We start from the raw sequence: 17,338 nt of genomic DNA, 5'->3' as shown, positions 1-17,338 counted from the left end.
AACCCCGTCTCTATTAAAAACACACAAAAAATTAGCCGGGCAAGGTGGCGGGCGCCTGTAGTCCCAGCTACGCGGGAGGCTGAGGCAGGAGAATGGCGTGAACCCCGGGGGGCGGAGCCTGCAGTGAGCCTAGATCGCGCCACTGCACTCCAGCCTGGGTGACAGAGCGAGACTCCTCAAAAAAAAAAAAAAAAAAATAGAGAAAAGGCACACACATTTAGGAACATGCACGGCGTATGGGTGGGGCGAATCACATGGTAATTACCTAATATCCCAGTGGGGCCCAGATAGTTGTATAGCCTTATTTCAGAGAGGAGGGAAAGATCAGAAACACAGTGGTTCTGTTAAGGGGCAATAAGTGATTAAGAGGCAGAAGGAATGGAAAAGGGAACAGAGACTAACTTGTAAATGGTTCTCTTTGGAAACTGAATGAGCCTGAAAGACACACATTGTCTTGTAAAAGAATCTGTCCTGATGTGATTACATTCTTGGTCTTCCTTCCTGCAAAAGATCATAAGATAATAGACAGGGGGAGGAAAAACAATTGTTCTTGGGGGGTCCTTGGGTCTTTCTGTAGATTGAGGAAGTCTCTTCTAACCCTGTTGATCTCTAGGACATTTAATTCAAAACACTCATTATACCAAGGAGTCACATTTTGGGGTGAAGTTTCCTGTGTTCCTTCATTGGCCTTAACCCCCAGTCAGTGGAGATGGATGAGGCAAAGATCTTCTGCTCCTACTGGAGTCCTTCCCAGCATACAGGCACCCCCCTCTGGACTCTGGCATCTGAGAAGGCATTAGTAATCGGAGAAAGTTCTGGGTACCCTCACATCACACCAAGCCTTTACTCTGCCTACAATTAAGAACGTGGGCCAGGCATGGTGGCTCAAGGCTATAATCCCAGCACTTTGGGAGGCCAAGGCCTGGGGAGGGAAGGGGAGATAAGACCAGCCTGGTTTCTATTAAAAAAGCAAACAAACAACAACACGGGCGAGGCCCATGCCTGTAATCCCAGCACTTTGGGAGGCTGAGGTGGACCAATCACTTGAGGTCAGGAGTTCGAGACCATCTTTGCCAACGTGGTGAAACCCCATCTCTATTAAAAATACAAAAATTAGGCCGGGCGCGGTGGCTCACGCTTGTAATCCCAGCACTTTGGGAGGCCGAGGCGGGTGGATCAGGAGGTCAGGAGATCGAGACCACGGTGAAACCCCGTCTCTACTAAAAATACAAAAAATTAGCCGGGCGTGGTGGCGGGCGCCTGTAGTCCCAGCTACTCGGAGAGGCTGAGGCAGGAGAATGGCGTGAACCCGGGAGGCGGAGCTTGCAGTGAGCCGAGATTGCGCCACTGCACTCCAGCCTGGGTGACAGAGCGAGACTCCGTCTCAAAAAAAAAAAAAAAAAAAAATACAAAAATTAGCTGGGCACGGTGGTGGGCGCCTGTAGTCCCAGCTACTCGGGAGGCTGAGGCAGGAGAACCACTTGAACCCAGGAGGCAAAGATTGCAGTGAGCCGAGATCGCACCACTGCACCCCAGTCTGGGCGACAGAGCGAGATTCCATCCCACAAACACATACACATACACAACAACAACAGCAACAAAAAACACCTGGCTATGTAGTGCTGGCACAATAAACGAATTGCCCTTTTCGTGCATGTTTACCCCAGCACACTAAAGGAGAGATGGCTTTTGTTTCCTTTTAATAGGACATGTTGTTATTTTTGTTTGGTATGGATGGTGAGCCAAGGCATAGTATTGCTGGGTAATTTTGATAACATCAGAGATTGAGCACCTACTATATGCCAGACACTGTCCTAGGCACTTGGGATACATCTCTGCAAAGATCCCAGTCCTCCAAGAGCCTGTAATCCTAGCACTTTGGGAGGCCAAGGCAAGAGGATTGCTTGAGCCCAGGAGTTCGAGACCAGCTAGGACATCAGGCGAAACCCTGTCTCTCCCAAAATACAAAAATTGGCTGTACGTAAGGGTGTGTGCCTGTGGTCTCAGCTACACGGAAGACTGAGGAAGGAGGATCGCTTGAGCCCGAGAGGTGGGGATTGCAGTGAGCTGAGATTGCACCACTGCACTTAATCCTGCACAACAGAGCACGACGCTGTCTCAAAACAAACAAAACAAACAAAGAAACAAACAAAAACCCTGGCAGATTATTGATGAAAAGGCATACACATTTATTAATGTGCACAGGGAGAACAAGAGAGTGATGATCCCAACCCCTCAATGGGGAGGGGAAGCTTATATTCCATCTAGAGGTTACTGAAAGAATGGGGAACACACCCCATAACAGGAAATAAGAGTAAATCATATGGTTGCCAGCAGTTATGGGATGGACAGAAGCAGAAGCCTGGCTAGCCACAGTGGTCTTGTTAGGTCCTTGAAACCATGCAGATAGCAGCCTTCAGAGACACAATAGGTAGTAAATGTTTCTTTCAGGCTTCAAACATTGTCAGACTCTCAGCTAATGTTTACTAGATCTGGGGAAGGGAGGGCTCCAAAGAAAGCCTGGCTGCCTCAGTGTAGATTTTCTCTACAGATGCAAATCTTTCCCATGAAAGACAGCTTTCCTTCTATTCTTGTATTTCCAACCCTTCTGAAGAGGTATCTTATTTGTTTTTTCTTTTTTATTATGAAGAGGTATCTTAAAATGTCAAAGAAGTTTAATTAATTAATTTATTTTTGAGAGGGAGTCTCACTCTGTTGTCCAGGTTGGAGTGCAGTGGCTTGATCTCGGCTCACTGCAACCTCCACCTCCCAGGTTCAAGAGATTTTCCTACCTCAGCTAATTTTTGTATTTTTAGTAGAGACAGGCTTTCACCATGTGGCCAGGCTGGTCTAGATCTCTTGACTTCGTGATCCGCCAGCCTAGGCCTCTCAAAGTGCTGGAGTTACAGGCGTGAGCCACCGCGCCTGGCCTGGATTACTTCTAAAACTATGAAAAGTAAAGTGTAGTTAATTTTTAATTTTGTTTAGAGATAAGGTCTCACTATATTGGCCAGGCTGGGATTACAGATGCACGCCACCAAGCCCAGCTAATTTTTGTATTTTTAGTAGACACGGGGGTTTTTCTATGTTGCCCAGGCTGGTCTTGAACTCCTGACCTCACGCGATCTGCCCAACTCTGCCTCCCAAAGTGCTGGGATTACAGGCGTGAGCCACCGCGCCCGGCCATCTATTACTATCATTATTAGTTTGAGACGTAGTTTCACTCTGTCGTCCAAGCTGGAGGGCAGTGGCCCGATCTCGGCTCACTGCAACCTCCGTCTCCCGGGTTCAAGGAATTCTCCTGCCTCAGGCTCCTGAGTAACTGGGACTAGCCACTACACCCGGCTAATTTTTGTATTTTTAGTAAAGACGGGGTTTCGGGATCCAGCGGGTGCCTCAGTGTCCTTCCCCTCCCCTCGCCTGGCCTCGCCGTCCTCTCCCCGCAGCCGGACCGGAACTATGTGATCCCGGAAGTTCCGGGGCCTTTGCTGTGTGGGATAAACAGTAATGGCGGAGGCTGCGGCTCCCGGAACAACCGCCACAACCTCAGGAGCAGGAGCCGCAGCGGCGGCGGCGGCGGCGGCGGCAGGAGCCTCCCCCACCCCGATCCCCACAGTCACCGCCCCGTCCCTGGGGGCGGGCGGAGGGGGCGGCGGCAGCTACGGCAGCGGCGGCGGCTGGACTAAACAGGTCACTTGCAGGTAGGACGTTGCGCGGCGGAGCGCCGGGCGCGGGGAGGGGGCCGCGGGCCAAGCCTGCGGCGCGGGAAGGAGGAGGGCGGCCGGCTTGCGGCTAGAGGCGCGGGAGGGCGGTGACCGGCGTTGTCTCGATCTCTGCAGCCCTCGCGGCCCCCGCTGCCGCCGTCGCCGCCGCCGCGTTCCCCCAGTCACTGCGTCAACCCTCGCTGGGCTGCGGAGCCCTCAGCGCTGTCCGCGGAGGCCTGGCGGTGCGCGATTGCTGCGGAGCCGCGGGGCTGCACCGTCGCTTACCCTTCCCTAAGCGCTGCCTGAGCTGGCTGCGAGCGCATCCGGGAGAGGTGGGCTGGCTCCTCCTCTGCCGCTGGAAGGATGCCCCCGCCGCTGCCTCTGGCTCCCGGGGCTCGGGAGGTGGTCACTTCAGGCCGGTCTCGCAGAGATCCTCTCCGGGCCTCGACACCCCGCCGAGGGCCCGGGCGAGCTTTCCTGGCTCCCGGCCCTCTCCTCTCTCCGAGCCATCCGTTTGTAATGTCTTTTCATGTCCCTCCGTCCCTCCGCCCCCCATCCTCCGCCCAACTGTGAGAAGAAGCTTTTGTATTTCTTCTTTGTATGTTTGTCGAGGTTGGCGGTGCTGAGCTTTGTCTTAGAAGCAGGCGTTCGGGGGCCGGGGTCGTCTTCTCCACCCGCGGTTTTTTTGAGCTGCAGATTATTACCCTCCCGCAGCGCTGTGTTCCTCTTTTGAAATTTACGCATCTTCTGAAGGGAGGGAAAGGGCTGTTCGCTCCCGCAAGAGAGAGAGGTTTGGTTTTGGTTTGATGTGCGAGACGAAAATATTAGAAAAATTAAGGGATGGCGGTTGTATGGATGTGTATGCTTGTAAGAAACTACCTAGCTCTACGCAGAAGAGGGCGTTTAGTTGTACGTTTTTTATATTCCGGTTTTTAAATAGTGATCAGTAGCGACTGTAAGCTTTTTTCTGTCAGTTGAATAAATCAACTAAAATGCCGGTTTTCACCTGGGTGGCATAATTTATATGCAAGTATGTAAAAATGATTCCTAATTAGAACTTGTAGTATTAAGGGTGACATTTGAAACCTTCCCAGTCTTTGATGTGATACATTTATCCTGGCGACCTTCGAAGGTCTCTCAGCCTTTGATATGATACATTTAAGGTGTGAAGGATAAGCTTAGTTATTTTACATAATGGGATGTAGAAAGCATAAACGCAATTTCAGGTCACTTGTCTTATTCATCGGTGAATTGTAAAAGTGGAATATTGCCAGGAATGATGATTTTAAAGTTTCTACTCATGGAGCAAAGTATTGGAATATCTATTTCCCTTTTACAGTGCTACAGTTGATCTACATGTGCTAGTTACATCTTTTAAAAATTGAAACCGGCCTGTCAGGGTGGCTAGGCCGGCGTGGTGGCTCACGCCTGTAATCCCAGCATTTTGGGAGGCTGAGGCGGGCGGATCGCCTGAGGTCAGGAGTTCGAGACCAGCCTGGCCAACATGGTGAAACCCTGTCTCTACTAAGAATACAAAAATTAGGGCGGGCACGGTGGCTCACACCTGTAATCCCAGCACTTTGGGAGGCCAAGGCAGGTGAATCACGGTCAGGAGCTCAAGACCAGCCTGGCCAAGATGGTGAAACCCTGTCTGTACTAAAAATAGAGAAAACATTAGCCTGGCGTGGTGGCAGGCGCCTGTAATCTCAGCGACTCCGGAGGCTGAGGCAGGGAGTTGCTTGAACCCAGGAGGCAGAGGTTGCGGTGAGCCGATATCATCACACCACTTCACTACAGCCTGGGCGAAAGTGAAACTCTGTCAGAAGAAAAAAGAAAAGAAAAGAAAGAGCTTAGATTTACTAGTTTTTGGGGGCTTTTGTATAGCTTTTGCTTGAGACAGTTTTTTTTTGTTGTTGTGCAGATTCCTTGATAGGTCTGGGGTTTTAGTATTTGACATTGTTTTCGGTTCTAGGTACCAGCATGATCTCTTAAGACGATTTTCTCCTTTAGATAGAGGAATGTCAACTATTTTTTTTTTGTTTGTTTTGAGACAGAGTTTCCCTCTTGGTTCCCAGGTTGGAGTGCAATGGTGTGATCTCTACTCACCACAACCCTCGCCTCCCAGGTTTAATTGATTCTCCTGCCTCAGTCTCTGGCATTACAGATGCCTTAGTAGCTAGGATTACAGGCATGCACCACCATGCCCACCCGGCTAATTTTGTATTTTTAGTAGAGACGGGCTTTCTCCATGTTAGTCAGGCTGGTTTGAACTCCCGACCTCAGGTGATCTGCCGGCCTCGGCCTCCCAAAGTGCTGGCATTAGAGGCGTGAGCCACCACACCCGGTCTATGATCTTTATCGTACACTTTGAGCTCTCTGAGAAGAGTAGGGGCTCTATTTTATCTACAGGGCTTTCTTTCCTCAGTTCCTGGCATAGAGCAGATACTCAGTAAATGCTTGAGTGATGTTGATAAAGTCATATATCTAGAATTACCCATTTTAACAGGAACTGTGTGAGATTCCTCTGCTTTCATTAAAAAAAAAAAAACTTGTAAATTACCAAAGACAAAGTACTTAACAGAACACATGTGTATCTTCCGTTTTTTTGAGACGGAGTGTTCCTCTGTCGCCCAGGCTGGAGTGCAGTGGCGAGATCTCAGCCCACTGCAAGCTCCGCCTCCCGGGTTCAAGTGATTCTCCTGCCTCAGCCTCCTGAGTAGCTGGGATTACGCCCAGCCACATGTATATTTTTCTGAAACTACCTTATTGAATCATTCAGTAAGTAAACATTGCACGCCAGCAAGGGGAGACACAATATTAGGTGTTCAAGAGAGTGCAGATGTATGTATATACTGTATTATAAATAAACATTTTCAATATGTTTGCTAGGTAAACATCCCCTAAAGAATCAGGTAGAGGTGTGTTTTAGTGTTTGTGCTGATTTCTCCCTATGGCACATCACTCCTGTATCTAGGAATTTGACTAAAGCTATTTTCTTCACTTAGGGTGTAATTCTCTTAAGTTTTGATTAGAATGTTTTTAATTGCTTGGGATCACCTGTATTTTCTTACTGGTTACATTTTTTCTAATGTTTCTCCTGGGGTTTTCATTGTGTTTTATTTCTGCTGCTTAAGTAAAACCTAAGAATACTTTTCCTCAGAAACTGTGTTATGCTGCCACCACCAGGCTGTTTTTCATATCTTTTATTAGAGGAATACTAAGAAACAGAAATGCTCATCGCATCTGCTACCTTGAGTTACCTTGAGTGTGTGAGGTTAGAACAGTTAATACTTAAAGAGAAGTTGTAATTTGAATTTAGACCCCTCTTTATTAGAGTGCTTCTATAATGGTCGATGAGTGTTCTGGTAGTTGAAATAATACACAAAAACAAGCGTTTAATTTTTGATTTTTCAAAAAACTCTTTTCTTGATTTTTATTTTTATTTACTTTTATTTTTTGAGATAGGGTCTCGCTCTGTCTCCTAGGCTGGAGTGCAGTGGCAGTGTCTTGGCTCATTGCAGCCTCCACCTCCCAGGCTCAAGCAATCCTCCTGCTTGAACCTCCCCAGTAGCTGGAATTACAGGCACGTGTGCCACCATCCCAGGCTAATGTTTTTTGCATTTTTGGTAGAGACAGGGTTTCACCCTGTTGCGTAGGCTGGTCTTGAACTCCTAAGCTCAAGTGTTTCACCGGCCTCGGCTTCCCAAAGTGCTGGGATTACAGGTGTGAGCCACCATGCTTGGCCTTGAAAGTTGTGGTTTTGTTTGGTTTTGTTTTTTGAGACGGAGTCTCTCTATGTCGCCCAGGCTGGAGTGCAGTGGCACGATCTCGGCTCACTACAACCTCTGCCTCCTGGGTTCAAGCAGTTCTGGTGCCTCAGCCTCCCGAGGAGCTGGGATTACAGGCGTGTGCCATCACGCCCGGCTAATTATTTGTATGTTTAGTAGAGATTGGGTTTCACCATATTGCCCAGGCTGGTCTTGAACTCCTGACCTCAGGTGATCCACCCACCTCGGCCTTCCGAAGTCCTGGGATTACAGGCATGAGCCCCCGTTCCTGGCCTCAAAAGTTTTTAAAAATGTGGTGAATGTAACTTAAAAATCAGCTGGGCGTGGTGTCTCACGCATATAATTCCAGCACTTTGGGAGGCCAAGGCAGGTGGATCACTTGAGGTCAGGAGTTCGAGACCATCCTGGCCAACATGATGAAACCCCGTCTCTACTAAAAATACAAAAATTAGCTGGGCGCAGTGGCGGGCACCTGTAATCCCAGCCACTCTGGAGGCTGAGGTGGGAGAATCGCTTGATCCCAGGAGGCAGAGTTGCAGTGAGCCAAGATTGCACCACTGCACTCCAGCCTGGGTGACAGAGTGAGACTTCATCTCAAAAAAAAAAAGAAGGAAATTCTTCTAGAAATTCTTTATCTGAGTGCTGTGATGTCCATAGTGAAATTTATTACTTGGAAACTACATAGTGGTTGTGAGAGGAAATAAGTAATAAATATTTAGATGGTATTAAAAAGGTTATGCAGCTGGGAAAGAAAAAGTAATTTGCTATCGGTACCATGATTCACCATCACATCTAGCTGTCTTCTATAGCCTTTTATTTTATTTTTTTTGAGATGGAGTCTCAGTGGCGCAATCCTGGTTCACTGCAACCTCTGGGCCCCCCACCCACTGCAAGTTCAAGTAATTCTGCCTCAGCCTCCCGAGTAGCTGGGACTACAGGTGCGTGCCACCATGCCTGGCTAATTTTTTAGGTTTTTTTTTGTTTTTTTTTTTTGTATTTTTAGTAGAGACAGGGTTTCACCGTGTTAGCCAGGATGGTCTCGATCTCCTGACCTCGTGATCCACCTGCCTCAGCCTCCCAAAGTGCTGGGATTACAGGCGTGAGCCACCGCGCCCGGCCTAATTTTTGTATTTGTAGTAGATAGGAGGTTTCACCATGTTGGCCAGGCTGGTTTTGAACACCTGACCTCAGGTGATCCACCTGCCTCCGCCTCCCAAAGTGCTGGGATTGTAGGTGTGAGCCACTGGGCCCACCCTGCAGCCTTTTATTGTTTCTTTCTTTTTTTTTGAGATGGAGTTTTGCTGTTGTTGCCCAGGCTAGAGTACAGTGATGCAGTCTTGGCTCGGTGCAATCGCCACCTCCTGGGTTCCAGCGATTTTCCTCTCTCAGCCTCCGGAGTAGTTGGGATTACAGGCTTGTACCACCACACTCGGCTAATTTTGCATTTTTAGTACGTACGGCTTTCACCATGTTGGTCAGGCTGGTCTCGAACTCCCAACCTCAGCTGATCCACCGGCCTTGGCCTCCCAAAGTGCTGGGATTACTGGCGTGAGCCACCGCACCCGGCCTTCTACCTTTTTCTAACAAGTATATATTATGTGCACAGATAGTTGGAAATAAAAAGGGGAATAAACCAGTCTTTACCCATCAGGAATTTATAATCTAGTTTGATAAACGGTATATACTCACTCATTAAAAGTTAAATATCAAAGTAAGAAATGTCACTGCAGATGAATTGATTAAATGCCGTATCTATTCTATAATGTATAGAAATTCCTAAAGAGGTTAAGATGCCTAGAGATACTCTGAGGGTGCTGTTTGGTTCTCTTGTACCCCTTACAGGGTAACTTGGCAGTTTCTTGTTCTCTATGTTGGGGGCCACTATTAGGTTTCTAAGAGGCGCAGCAGTAGGGGGATTCTAGTAAATTTTGTCTTTATTACTGCACAGTGTCTGATGGAGACAGAGTCTGCACAGTGGAAGGAACTTTAGGAATAATATATGGCCCAGGTTTTCACCAAAGGCAAACTCAACTTGGGTAGTGACATTAAGGTGAATCTGGATGATTTTTTTTTTTTTTGGTAGTATCATTTAAAAACAAGACATATACTTATATTCATTGGTTCTTGTTTGGAGGATAAATTCTTTGACGTAGACTATCTCTATTTTTCTTTTTCTTTTTTTTTTTTTTTTTTTTGAGATGGAGTCTCTCTGTCGTCCATGCTGGAGTGCAGTGTCTCAGTGGCGCGATCTCGGCTCACTGCAGTCCCTGCCTCCCAGGTTCAAGCGATTCCCCTGCCTCAGCCTCCCGAGTAGTTGGGATTACAGGTGCCTGCCACCATGCCCGGCTAATTTTTTGTACTTTTAGTAGAGATGGGGTTTCACCATATTAGCCAGGATGGTCTTAATTTCCTGACCTCGTGAGCCACCACGCCCGGCCCTTTTTTTTCTTTTTGGTATGTAAGTTACACTGTTTTCATAATCTAAGGCTTATTATTATTATATATTTTTTGAGACAGAGTCGTAGTCGTACTCCATCACCCAGGCTGGAGTGTAAAAATAGTTCGTTGTAACAATGCAAAAACAAAGGCCAGGCGCGGTGGCTCACACTCGTAATCTCAGCACTTTTGAGGCCGAGGTGGGCGGATCACAAGGTCAGGAGATCGAGACCATCCTGGCTAACACGGTGAAGCCCCGTCTCTACTAAAAATACAAAAAATTAGCCAGGCATGGTGGCGGCGCCTGTAGTCCCAGCTACAATGCAAAAACACAATGCAAAAACGGACTAATACGCTTGCTTTACTCCTGTTTTCTTATCACCTTCTTTTTTTTTTGAAACGGAGTCTTGCACTGTCTCCTAGGCTGGAGTGCAATGGTGTGGTCTCGGCTTACTGAAACCTCAGCCTCCCAGGTGTAAGCAATTCTCCTGCCTCAGCCTCCTGAGTAGCTGGGATTAACACGTGTGCCACCACACCGGCCAATTTTTGTATTTTTAGTAGAGACGGGGTTTCACCATGTTGTCCAAGGTGGTCTCGAACCGCTGGTCTCGAACCCCTGACCTCAGATGAGCCACTCACCTCAACTTCCCAAAGGTACTGGGATTACAGGCATGAGCCACTGTGCCCGGCTCTTTCTTTGTGTTTATTTAATATGTTTATGTATTTGCTGGTTGAATATATTAGTCATGAATACTAATTGGTTTTAATATTTTCAAGGATTGGTTTTAATCTAGTTTTGTGGTCCTTTGTCTCACAGGTATTTTATGCGTGGGGTTTGTAAGGAAGGAGACAACTGTCGCTACTCGCATGACCTCTCTGACAGTCCGTATAGTGTAGTGTACAAGTGTTTTCAGCGAGGGTACTGTATTTATGGAGACCGCTGCAGGTAAGAATTTGTTTATAAATTTGTTCAGGGGTGGGTTGGAGGAAAAATGTAAAAGACATACTTCTGATAGCTTTATATGTCATTGATTAAAAATAATGCTTTGAAAATGACTCTTGGCTGGGCAGTGACTCATGCCTATAATCTCAGCACTTTGGGAGGCTGAGGTAGGAGGATTGCTTGAGCTTGGAAGTTTGAGACCAGCCTGGGTAACCTAGTGAGACCTCATGTCTACAAAATATAGAAAAATTAGCTGGGCATGGTGGTGTGCGTCTGTAATCCCAGTACTTCGGAGGCCGAAGCAGGAGAATTGCATGAACCCGGGAGGTGGAGGTTGCACTGAGCCAAGACCCTGCCACTGCACTCCATTCTGGGCAACAGAGCAAGACTCCACCTTAAAAAAAATTGGGTAGGACTTTTCTATCTTCCTAGTTCGGAAATGACTAGGTGTATTATCTACGGATGTTAAACAAGTAGCCCTCAAATTTATTTTTTATTAATTTTTCAGACAAGGTGTTACTGTGTTGCCCAGGCTGGAGTGCAGTGGTGTGGTCACTTCTCACTGCAGCCTCAACTTACCAGGCTGAAATGATCCCCTCGCCTCAGCCTCCCAAGTAGCTGGGACCACAGGGATGCACCACCTCATTTATTTAGTTTTTTGTAGAGATGGGGGTCTTAATGTGTTGCGTAGGCTGGTCTCAGATTCCTGGGCTCAAGCAATCTTCCTGCCTTGGCCTCCAAAAAATGTCGGGATTACAGGCATGAGCCACAGAACCTGGCCCATCCCCAAATTCAGTAGGTTAAAACAGTGAACATTTACTATCTCAGTTTCTGGGGTTCCGGATTCTATGAGTGCCTTAGCTGGATCTAGCTCAGAGACTCTTTTTTTTTTTTTTTTTTTTTTTTTTGAGACGGAGTCTTGCTCTGTCGCCCAGGCTGGAGTGCAGTGGCGCGATCTCGGCTCACTGCAAGCTCCGCCTCCCAGGTCCACGCCATTCTCCTGCCTCAGCCTCCCGAGTAGCTGGGACAACAGGCGCCCACCACGACGCCCGGCTGATTTTTTTGTATTTTTAGTAGAGATGGGGTTTCACCGTGTTAGCCAGGATGGTCTCAATCTCCTGACCTCTTGATCCGCCCGCCTCGGCCTCCTAAAGTGCTGGGATTACAGGCGGGAACCACCGCGCCCGGCGCTCAGAGACTCGTATGAGATGGCAGTCAAAATTTTAGCAAGTCATCTGAAGACTTGATGGGGACTCCAGGATATTTTTTGTGTGTGTGAGACGCAGTCTCGTCCCTCTGTCGCCCAGGCTGAAGTGCAGTGGCAAAATCTCGGCTCGCTGCAACCTCTGCCTCCCGGATTCAAGCAGTTCTCCTGCCTCAGTTTCCCAAGTAGATGGGATTACATCTGCGTGCCACTATGCCTGGCTAATTTTTTATATTTTTGGTAGAGACAGGGTTTCATCATGTTGGCCAGGCTGGTCTCGAACTCCTGACCTCAGGTGATCCACACGGTTCGGCTTCCCAAAGTGCTGGGATTACAGCCGTGAGCCATGGTGCCTGGCCCAGTATTGTTTCTAAGAGGTCTTACTCTCCTGACTGTTGGCAGGAGACTTTAGTCTCTTACTTTTTTTGAGACGGAGTCTCGCTCTGTCGCCCAGGCTGGAGTGCAGTGGCGCAATCTCGGCTCGCTGCAAGCTCCGCCTTCCGGGTTCACGCCATTCTCCTGCCTCAGCCTCTCCGAGTAGCTGGGACTACAGGCGCCCGCCACCACGCCCGGCTAATTTTTTTGTATTTTTAGTAGAGACGGGGTTTCACCGTGGTCTCGATCTCCTGACCTCGTGATCCGCCCGCCTCGGCTTCCCAAAGTGCTGGGATTACAAGCGTGAGCCACCGCGCCCGGCCAGGAGACGTTAGTTTCTCACCACGTGGCCTTTTCTTTTTTTTTTTTTTTTTTCGAGACGGAGTTTTGCTCGTCACCCAGGCTGGAGTGCAATAGTGTGATCTCAGCTCACTGCAACCTCTGCCTCCCGCATTCAAGAGATTGTCCTGCCTCGGCCTCCAGAGTAGCTAGGATTACAAGCATGCACCACCACACCCAGCTAATCTTTTTTTTTTTTTTTTTTGAGACAGAGCCTAGCTCTGTCACCAGGCTGGAGTGCAGTGGCACGGCATCAGCTCACTGCAACCTCCACCTCCCAGGTTCAAGCGATTCTCCTGCGTCAGCCTCCTGAGTAGCTGGGATTACAGGCATGCACCGCCACGCCCAGCTAATTTTTTAAATTTTTAGTAGAGTCGGGGTTTCACCTTGTTGAAAGGATGGTCTCCATCTCCTGACCAGCCCACACCAGCCTCCCAAAGTGCTGGGATTATAGGCATGAGCCACCACGCCCGGCCCACACCCCACTAACTTTTGTATTTTTAGTAGAGACAGGGTTTCACCATGTTGGTCAGGCTGGTCTTGAACTCCCAACCTCAGGTGATCCACCCGCCTCGGCCTCCCAAAGTGCTGGGATTACAGGCATGAGCCACCACTCCCAGCTAATTTTGTATTTTTTGGTAGAGACGGGTTTCTCCGTGTTGGTCAGGCTGATCTGGAAATCCCCACCTCAGGAGATCTGCCAGCCTTGGCCTCCCAAAGTGCTGGGATTACAGGCATGAGCCACCACGCCTTTTTTGTTGTTTTTGAAACAGGCTCTCACTCTGTCGCCCAGGCTGGAGTGCAGTGGAGCAATCTCCCCTCACCGCAGCCTCCTCCTCCTGGGTTCAAGGGATTCTCCCATCTCCTCCCAAGTAGCTGGGATTACAGGCTTGTGCCACCATGCCCAGCTAATTTTTTGTGGGCTCGCCCAGCCTAGATACACAATTTGAGTGAACTCCAAGGTCTAAGTCAAATTACCTATGATAACCCATTAGGTATCAGTGCTATGCACGTAAGCCTGTGATCCCAGCTACTCGGGAGGCTGAGGCTGGAGAATTGCTTGAACCTGGGAGGCAGAGGTTGCTTTGAGCAAGATTATACCACTGTGCTCCAGCCTGGGCAACAAGAATGAGACTCTGTCTCAAAAAAAGAAAAAAGGGATGATCAAACACAATGCATCAACCTCCGGGAGCCGTATAAACCCTAACCCTAACCCAGGAAGCAGGCAAGCCTGTGTGTGAGTTTCCACTCTATTGCTGGTACCACTCGGCTCTGGCAACCCCGAAGGCCACCTTCCCCTGCGTACTCCTTACGCAGTAAGGAGGAAGGAGCACTGGTTTGCAAGTCAGAATCCTGGGCTGAAGCCTCTGCTTGAGTTCCTGCTGGCTGTGGGAATGTGGGGTTACCTCTCCCGGCTGGCCTCCTTTCCTACATGTCCAATGCAGGGGTTCCAGTCACATGCATTGGGCACCATTACATGTCCAAGCTGTGGCAGGATCTAGAAAAATGGCTGGGCTCAGGCCAAAGGGGCCTTCCTGTCTGGCAGTGAAAATAAGAGGAGATACCAAGGGCCCTGAGCCTGAGTCTGGAGGAAAAGTCATGAGCACAGGGCAGTGCCAGGGCCCGGGAGCTGCCACAGAGGAGCCCACCTTGGTGACAGACACCTGTAGGCTCATCCGTGATGCCCAGTGCCCAACACAGGGAACTGGACAAACGTTTCTTGAATGACTCTTTTCTCTTCTTGGCTACCTTGAGGACCCTGATTATAATAGTTAGCCGTTTTTTTTTCTTTTTTCTTTTTTTGAGTCTTGCTCTGTCGCCCAGATTGGAATGCAGTGGCAAAATCTTGGCTCACTGCGGCCGGGCGCGGTGGCTCACGCTTGTAATCCCAGCACTTTGGGAGGCCGAGGCGGGCGAATCACGAGGTCAGGAGATCGAGACCACGGTGAAACTCCGTCTCTACTAAAAAAATACAAAAAATTAGCCGGGCGTGGTGGCGGGCGCCTGTAGTCCCAGCTACTCGGAGAGGCTGAGGCAGGAGAATGGCGTGAAACCGGGAGGCGGAGCTTACAGTGAGCCGAGATCGCGCCACTGCACTCCAGCCTTGGCGGCAGAGCCAGACTCCGTCTCAAAAAAAAAAAAAAATCTTGGCTCACTGCAATCTTCGCCTCTCAGGTTCAAGTGACTCTCCTTCCTCAGCCTCCCTAGTAGCTGGGGTTACAGGCGTGCACTACTATGGTCGGCTAATTTTTGTATTTTTACTACAGACGGTGTTTCACCATGTTGGCCAGGCTGATCTTGAACTGACCTAAGGTGACCTGCCCCCTGGGCCTCCCAAAATGTTGGGATTACAGCTGTGAGCCACTGAGCCCAGCCGGATTATAATAGCCTTTTCATGCACCAGGGGCTTTATACTCATTATCTCACTTCATTCATATGAGTTGAAGTCAGCTTATCCCCCATTTCACAGATGAGGAAACCAAGGCCCAGAGAGGTTAGGAATTTGTCCAAGGTCACACAGCTAGGAAGTAGGATTCAAACCCAGACAGCTAGGCTGTAACACCTAGGCTCTTCTCAGGCTAATGCCCTTCCCAGGGGTCTGGGAAGCCCTGACCTGTCAACTTTGTTTACCCCCCAGCATCCAGGACATTACATGTGCACCAGCGTGGAATCCTGGAACTGGCAGGAAGTGTGGGTTGTGTTGGTCCCCGAACCCCCATCGCCTATATGAAATATGGTTGCTTTTGTGGCTTGGGAGGCCATGGCCAGCCCCGCGATGCCATTGACTGGTGAGTGCATGCCTGGGACCAGGCTACAAAATCCCTCACACTCTGGGGTAGTCAAGGCTTATGAGGAAGTACCCAAAACCGAAGCTGGGGTTTGGTCCCAGGAGATCCCAGTGTGCAGTAGTACTTTGCAGGCAGGCAGAGGCCTCTTGGATAACATGGCCAATGAGGCCAGATCTTGGTACCAGCTGCCCCTTACTCTGGCCGTGGGCTGATTACGTTGCCTTAATAAATTGGCCAGGAGCGGTGGCTCACTTCTGTAATCCCAGCACTTTGGGAGGCCGAGGCGGGCAGATCACTTGAGGTCAGGAGTTCAACACCAGCCTGGCCAATATGTTGAAACCCCATCTTTACTAAAAATGCGAAAATTAGCTGTGTTGTGGCAGGCATCTGTAATCCCAGCTACTCAGGAGACCGAGGCAGGAGAATTGCTTGAACCCGTGAGGCAGGGTTTGCAGTGAGTTGAGATTGCACCACTGCATTCCAACCTGGGCGACAGTGCGAGACCCTGTCTCAAAAGAAAAAAATAATAATATAAAGTGACCAGGTGTGGTGACTCACACCTGTACTCTCACCACTTTGGGTCGAAGCAGGAGGATCACTGGAGCCCAGGAGTTTGAAACCAGCCTGGGCAACATAGTGAGACCCTGTGTCTATATTAAACACGCACGCACGCACACACGCACGCAGCCAGACTATGCACTAGGAGCTGCCCTGGGAATCCCTTTGCGTTCTCACAACAATCCCATTTCACAGATGAAGAAACCAAGGCACAGAAATATTAAGTAACGTGTCCCGGTGCGGTGGCTCACGCCTGTAATCCCAGTACTTTGGGAGGCTGAGGCAGGCAGATCATGAGGTCAGGAGTTCGAGACCATCCTGGCCAACATGGTGAAACCCTGTCTATACTAAAAATACAAAAATTAGCTGGGTGTGGTGGCAGGCGCCTGTAGTCCCAGCTACTCAGGAAGCTGAGGCAGGAGAATTGCTTGAACTTGGGAGGCGGAGGTTGCAGTGACCCGAAACCATGCCATTGCACTCTAGCCTGGGGTCTCGCTTTTGCCCAGGTTAGAGTGCAGTGGCACAATCATAGTGGCTCACTGCAGCCTCAAATTCATGGGCTGAAGGCAATCCTCCCACCTCAGCTTCCCAATTAGCTAGGACTATAGGCATGTGCCATCATGGCGAGATAATTTTTTGTGTGTTTTTATTTTCTGGAGACAGAGTCTTGCTCTGTTGCTCAGGCTGGAGTGCAATAGCGTGATCTTGGCTCACTGCAACCTCCACCTCCTGGGTTCAAGTGATTCTCCTGCCTCAGCCTCCCGAGTAGCTGGGATTACAGGCATGCACCACCACGCCTGGCTAATTTTGTATTTTTAGTAGAGACAGGGTTTTGCCGTGTTGGCCAGGCTGGTCTCGAACTCCTGACCTCGTGATCCACCTGCCTTGGCCTCTCAAAGTGTTGGGATTACAGGCATGAGCCACTGAGCCTGGCCTGGTGAGCTAGTTTTTAAATTTGTTATAGGGACAAGAGAGACAAGAGTCTCCTTATGTTGCCCAGGCTGGTCTCGACCCCCTGGCCTCAAGTGATCCTCCCACCTCAGCCTCCCAAAGTGCTGGGATTACAGATGGGTGCCACCGCACCTGCCCTCTAAGGAGGGTTTCATTATAAACCTACCCTGAAGGGAGGGAATCCGATTTTACGAGAGGGTGTAGCCTGGTGAGGCCTGGATGACCTCTGGAGGCAGGGGCTTGTGCCTGGT

General features: G+C 49.3%; 1 protein-coding gene across 2 annotated transcripts in view; it reads left to right on the top strand.

Annotated features, from left to right (window-relative positions):
- The first annotated feature begins 1,723 nt into the window (after window positions 1–1,723).
- LOC129468200 (multidrug resistance-associated protein 1-like) overlaps window positions 1,724–17,338 on the top strand; it is a 113,498-nt gene continuing 97,883 nt past the window's right edge. Inside the window, exons 1-4 of one of the 2 annotated variants that reach the window (XM_063623814.1) lie at window positions 1,724–3,701; window positions 8,325–8,430; window positions 10,746–10,874; window positions 15,428–15,578. In XM_063623814.1, the coding sequence (XP_063479884.1) occupies window positions 15,524–15,578 (55 nt within the window). In that variant the 5' untranslated portion in view covers window positions 1,724–3,701; window positions 8,325–8,430; window positions 10,746–10,874; window positions 15,428–15,523. The remainder of the gene's footprint in view (window positions 3,702–8,324; window positions 8,431–10,745; window positions 10,875–15,427; window positions 15,579–17,338) is intronic. The other variant, XM_055253435.2, reaches the window with a different exon arrangement.

This window comes from Symphalangus syndactylus, chromosome 18, assembly GCF_028878055.3.
Source record: "Symphalangus syndactylus isolate Jambi chromosome 18, NHGRI_mSymSyn1-v2.1_pri, whole genome shotgun sequence".
Classification (NCBI taxonomy): domain Eukaryota; kingdom Metazoa; phylum Chordata; class Mammalia; order Primates; family Hylobatidae; genus Symphalangus; species Symphalangus syndactylus.
This window is presented reverse-complemented; position numbering and strand designations above follow the sequence as displayed.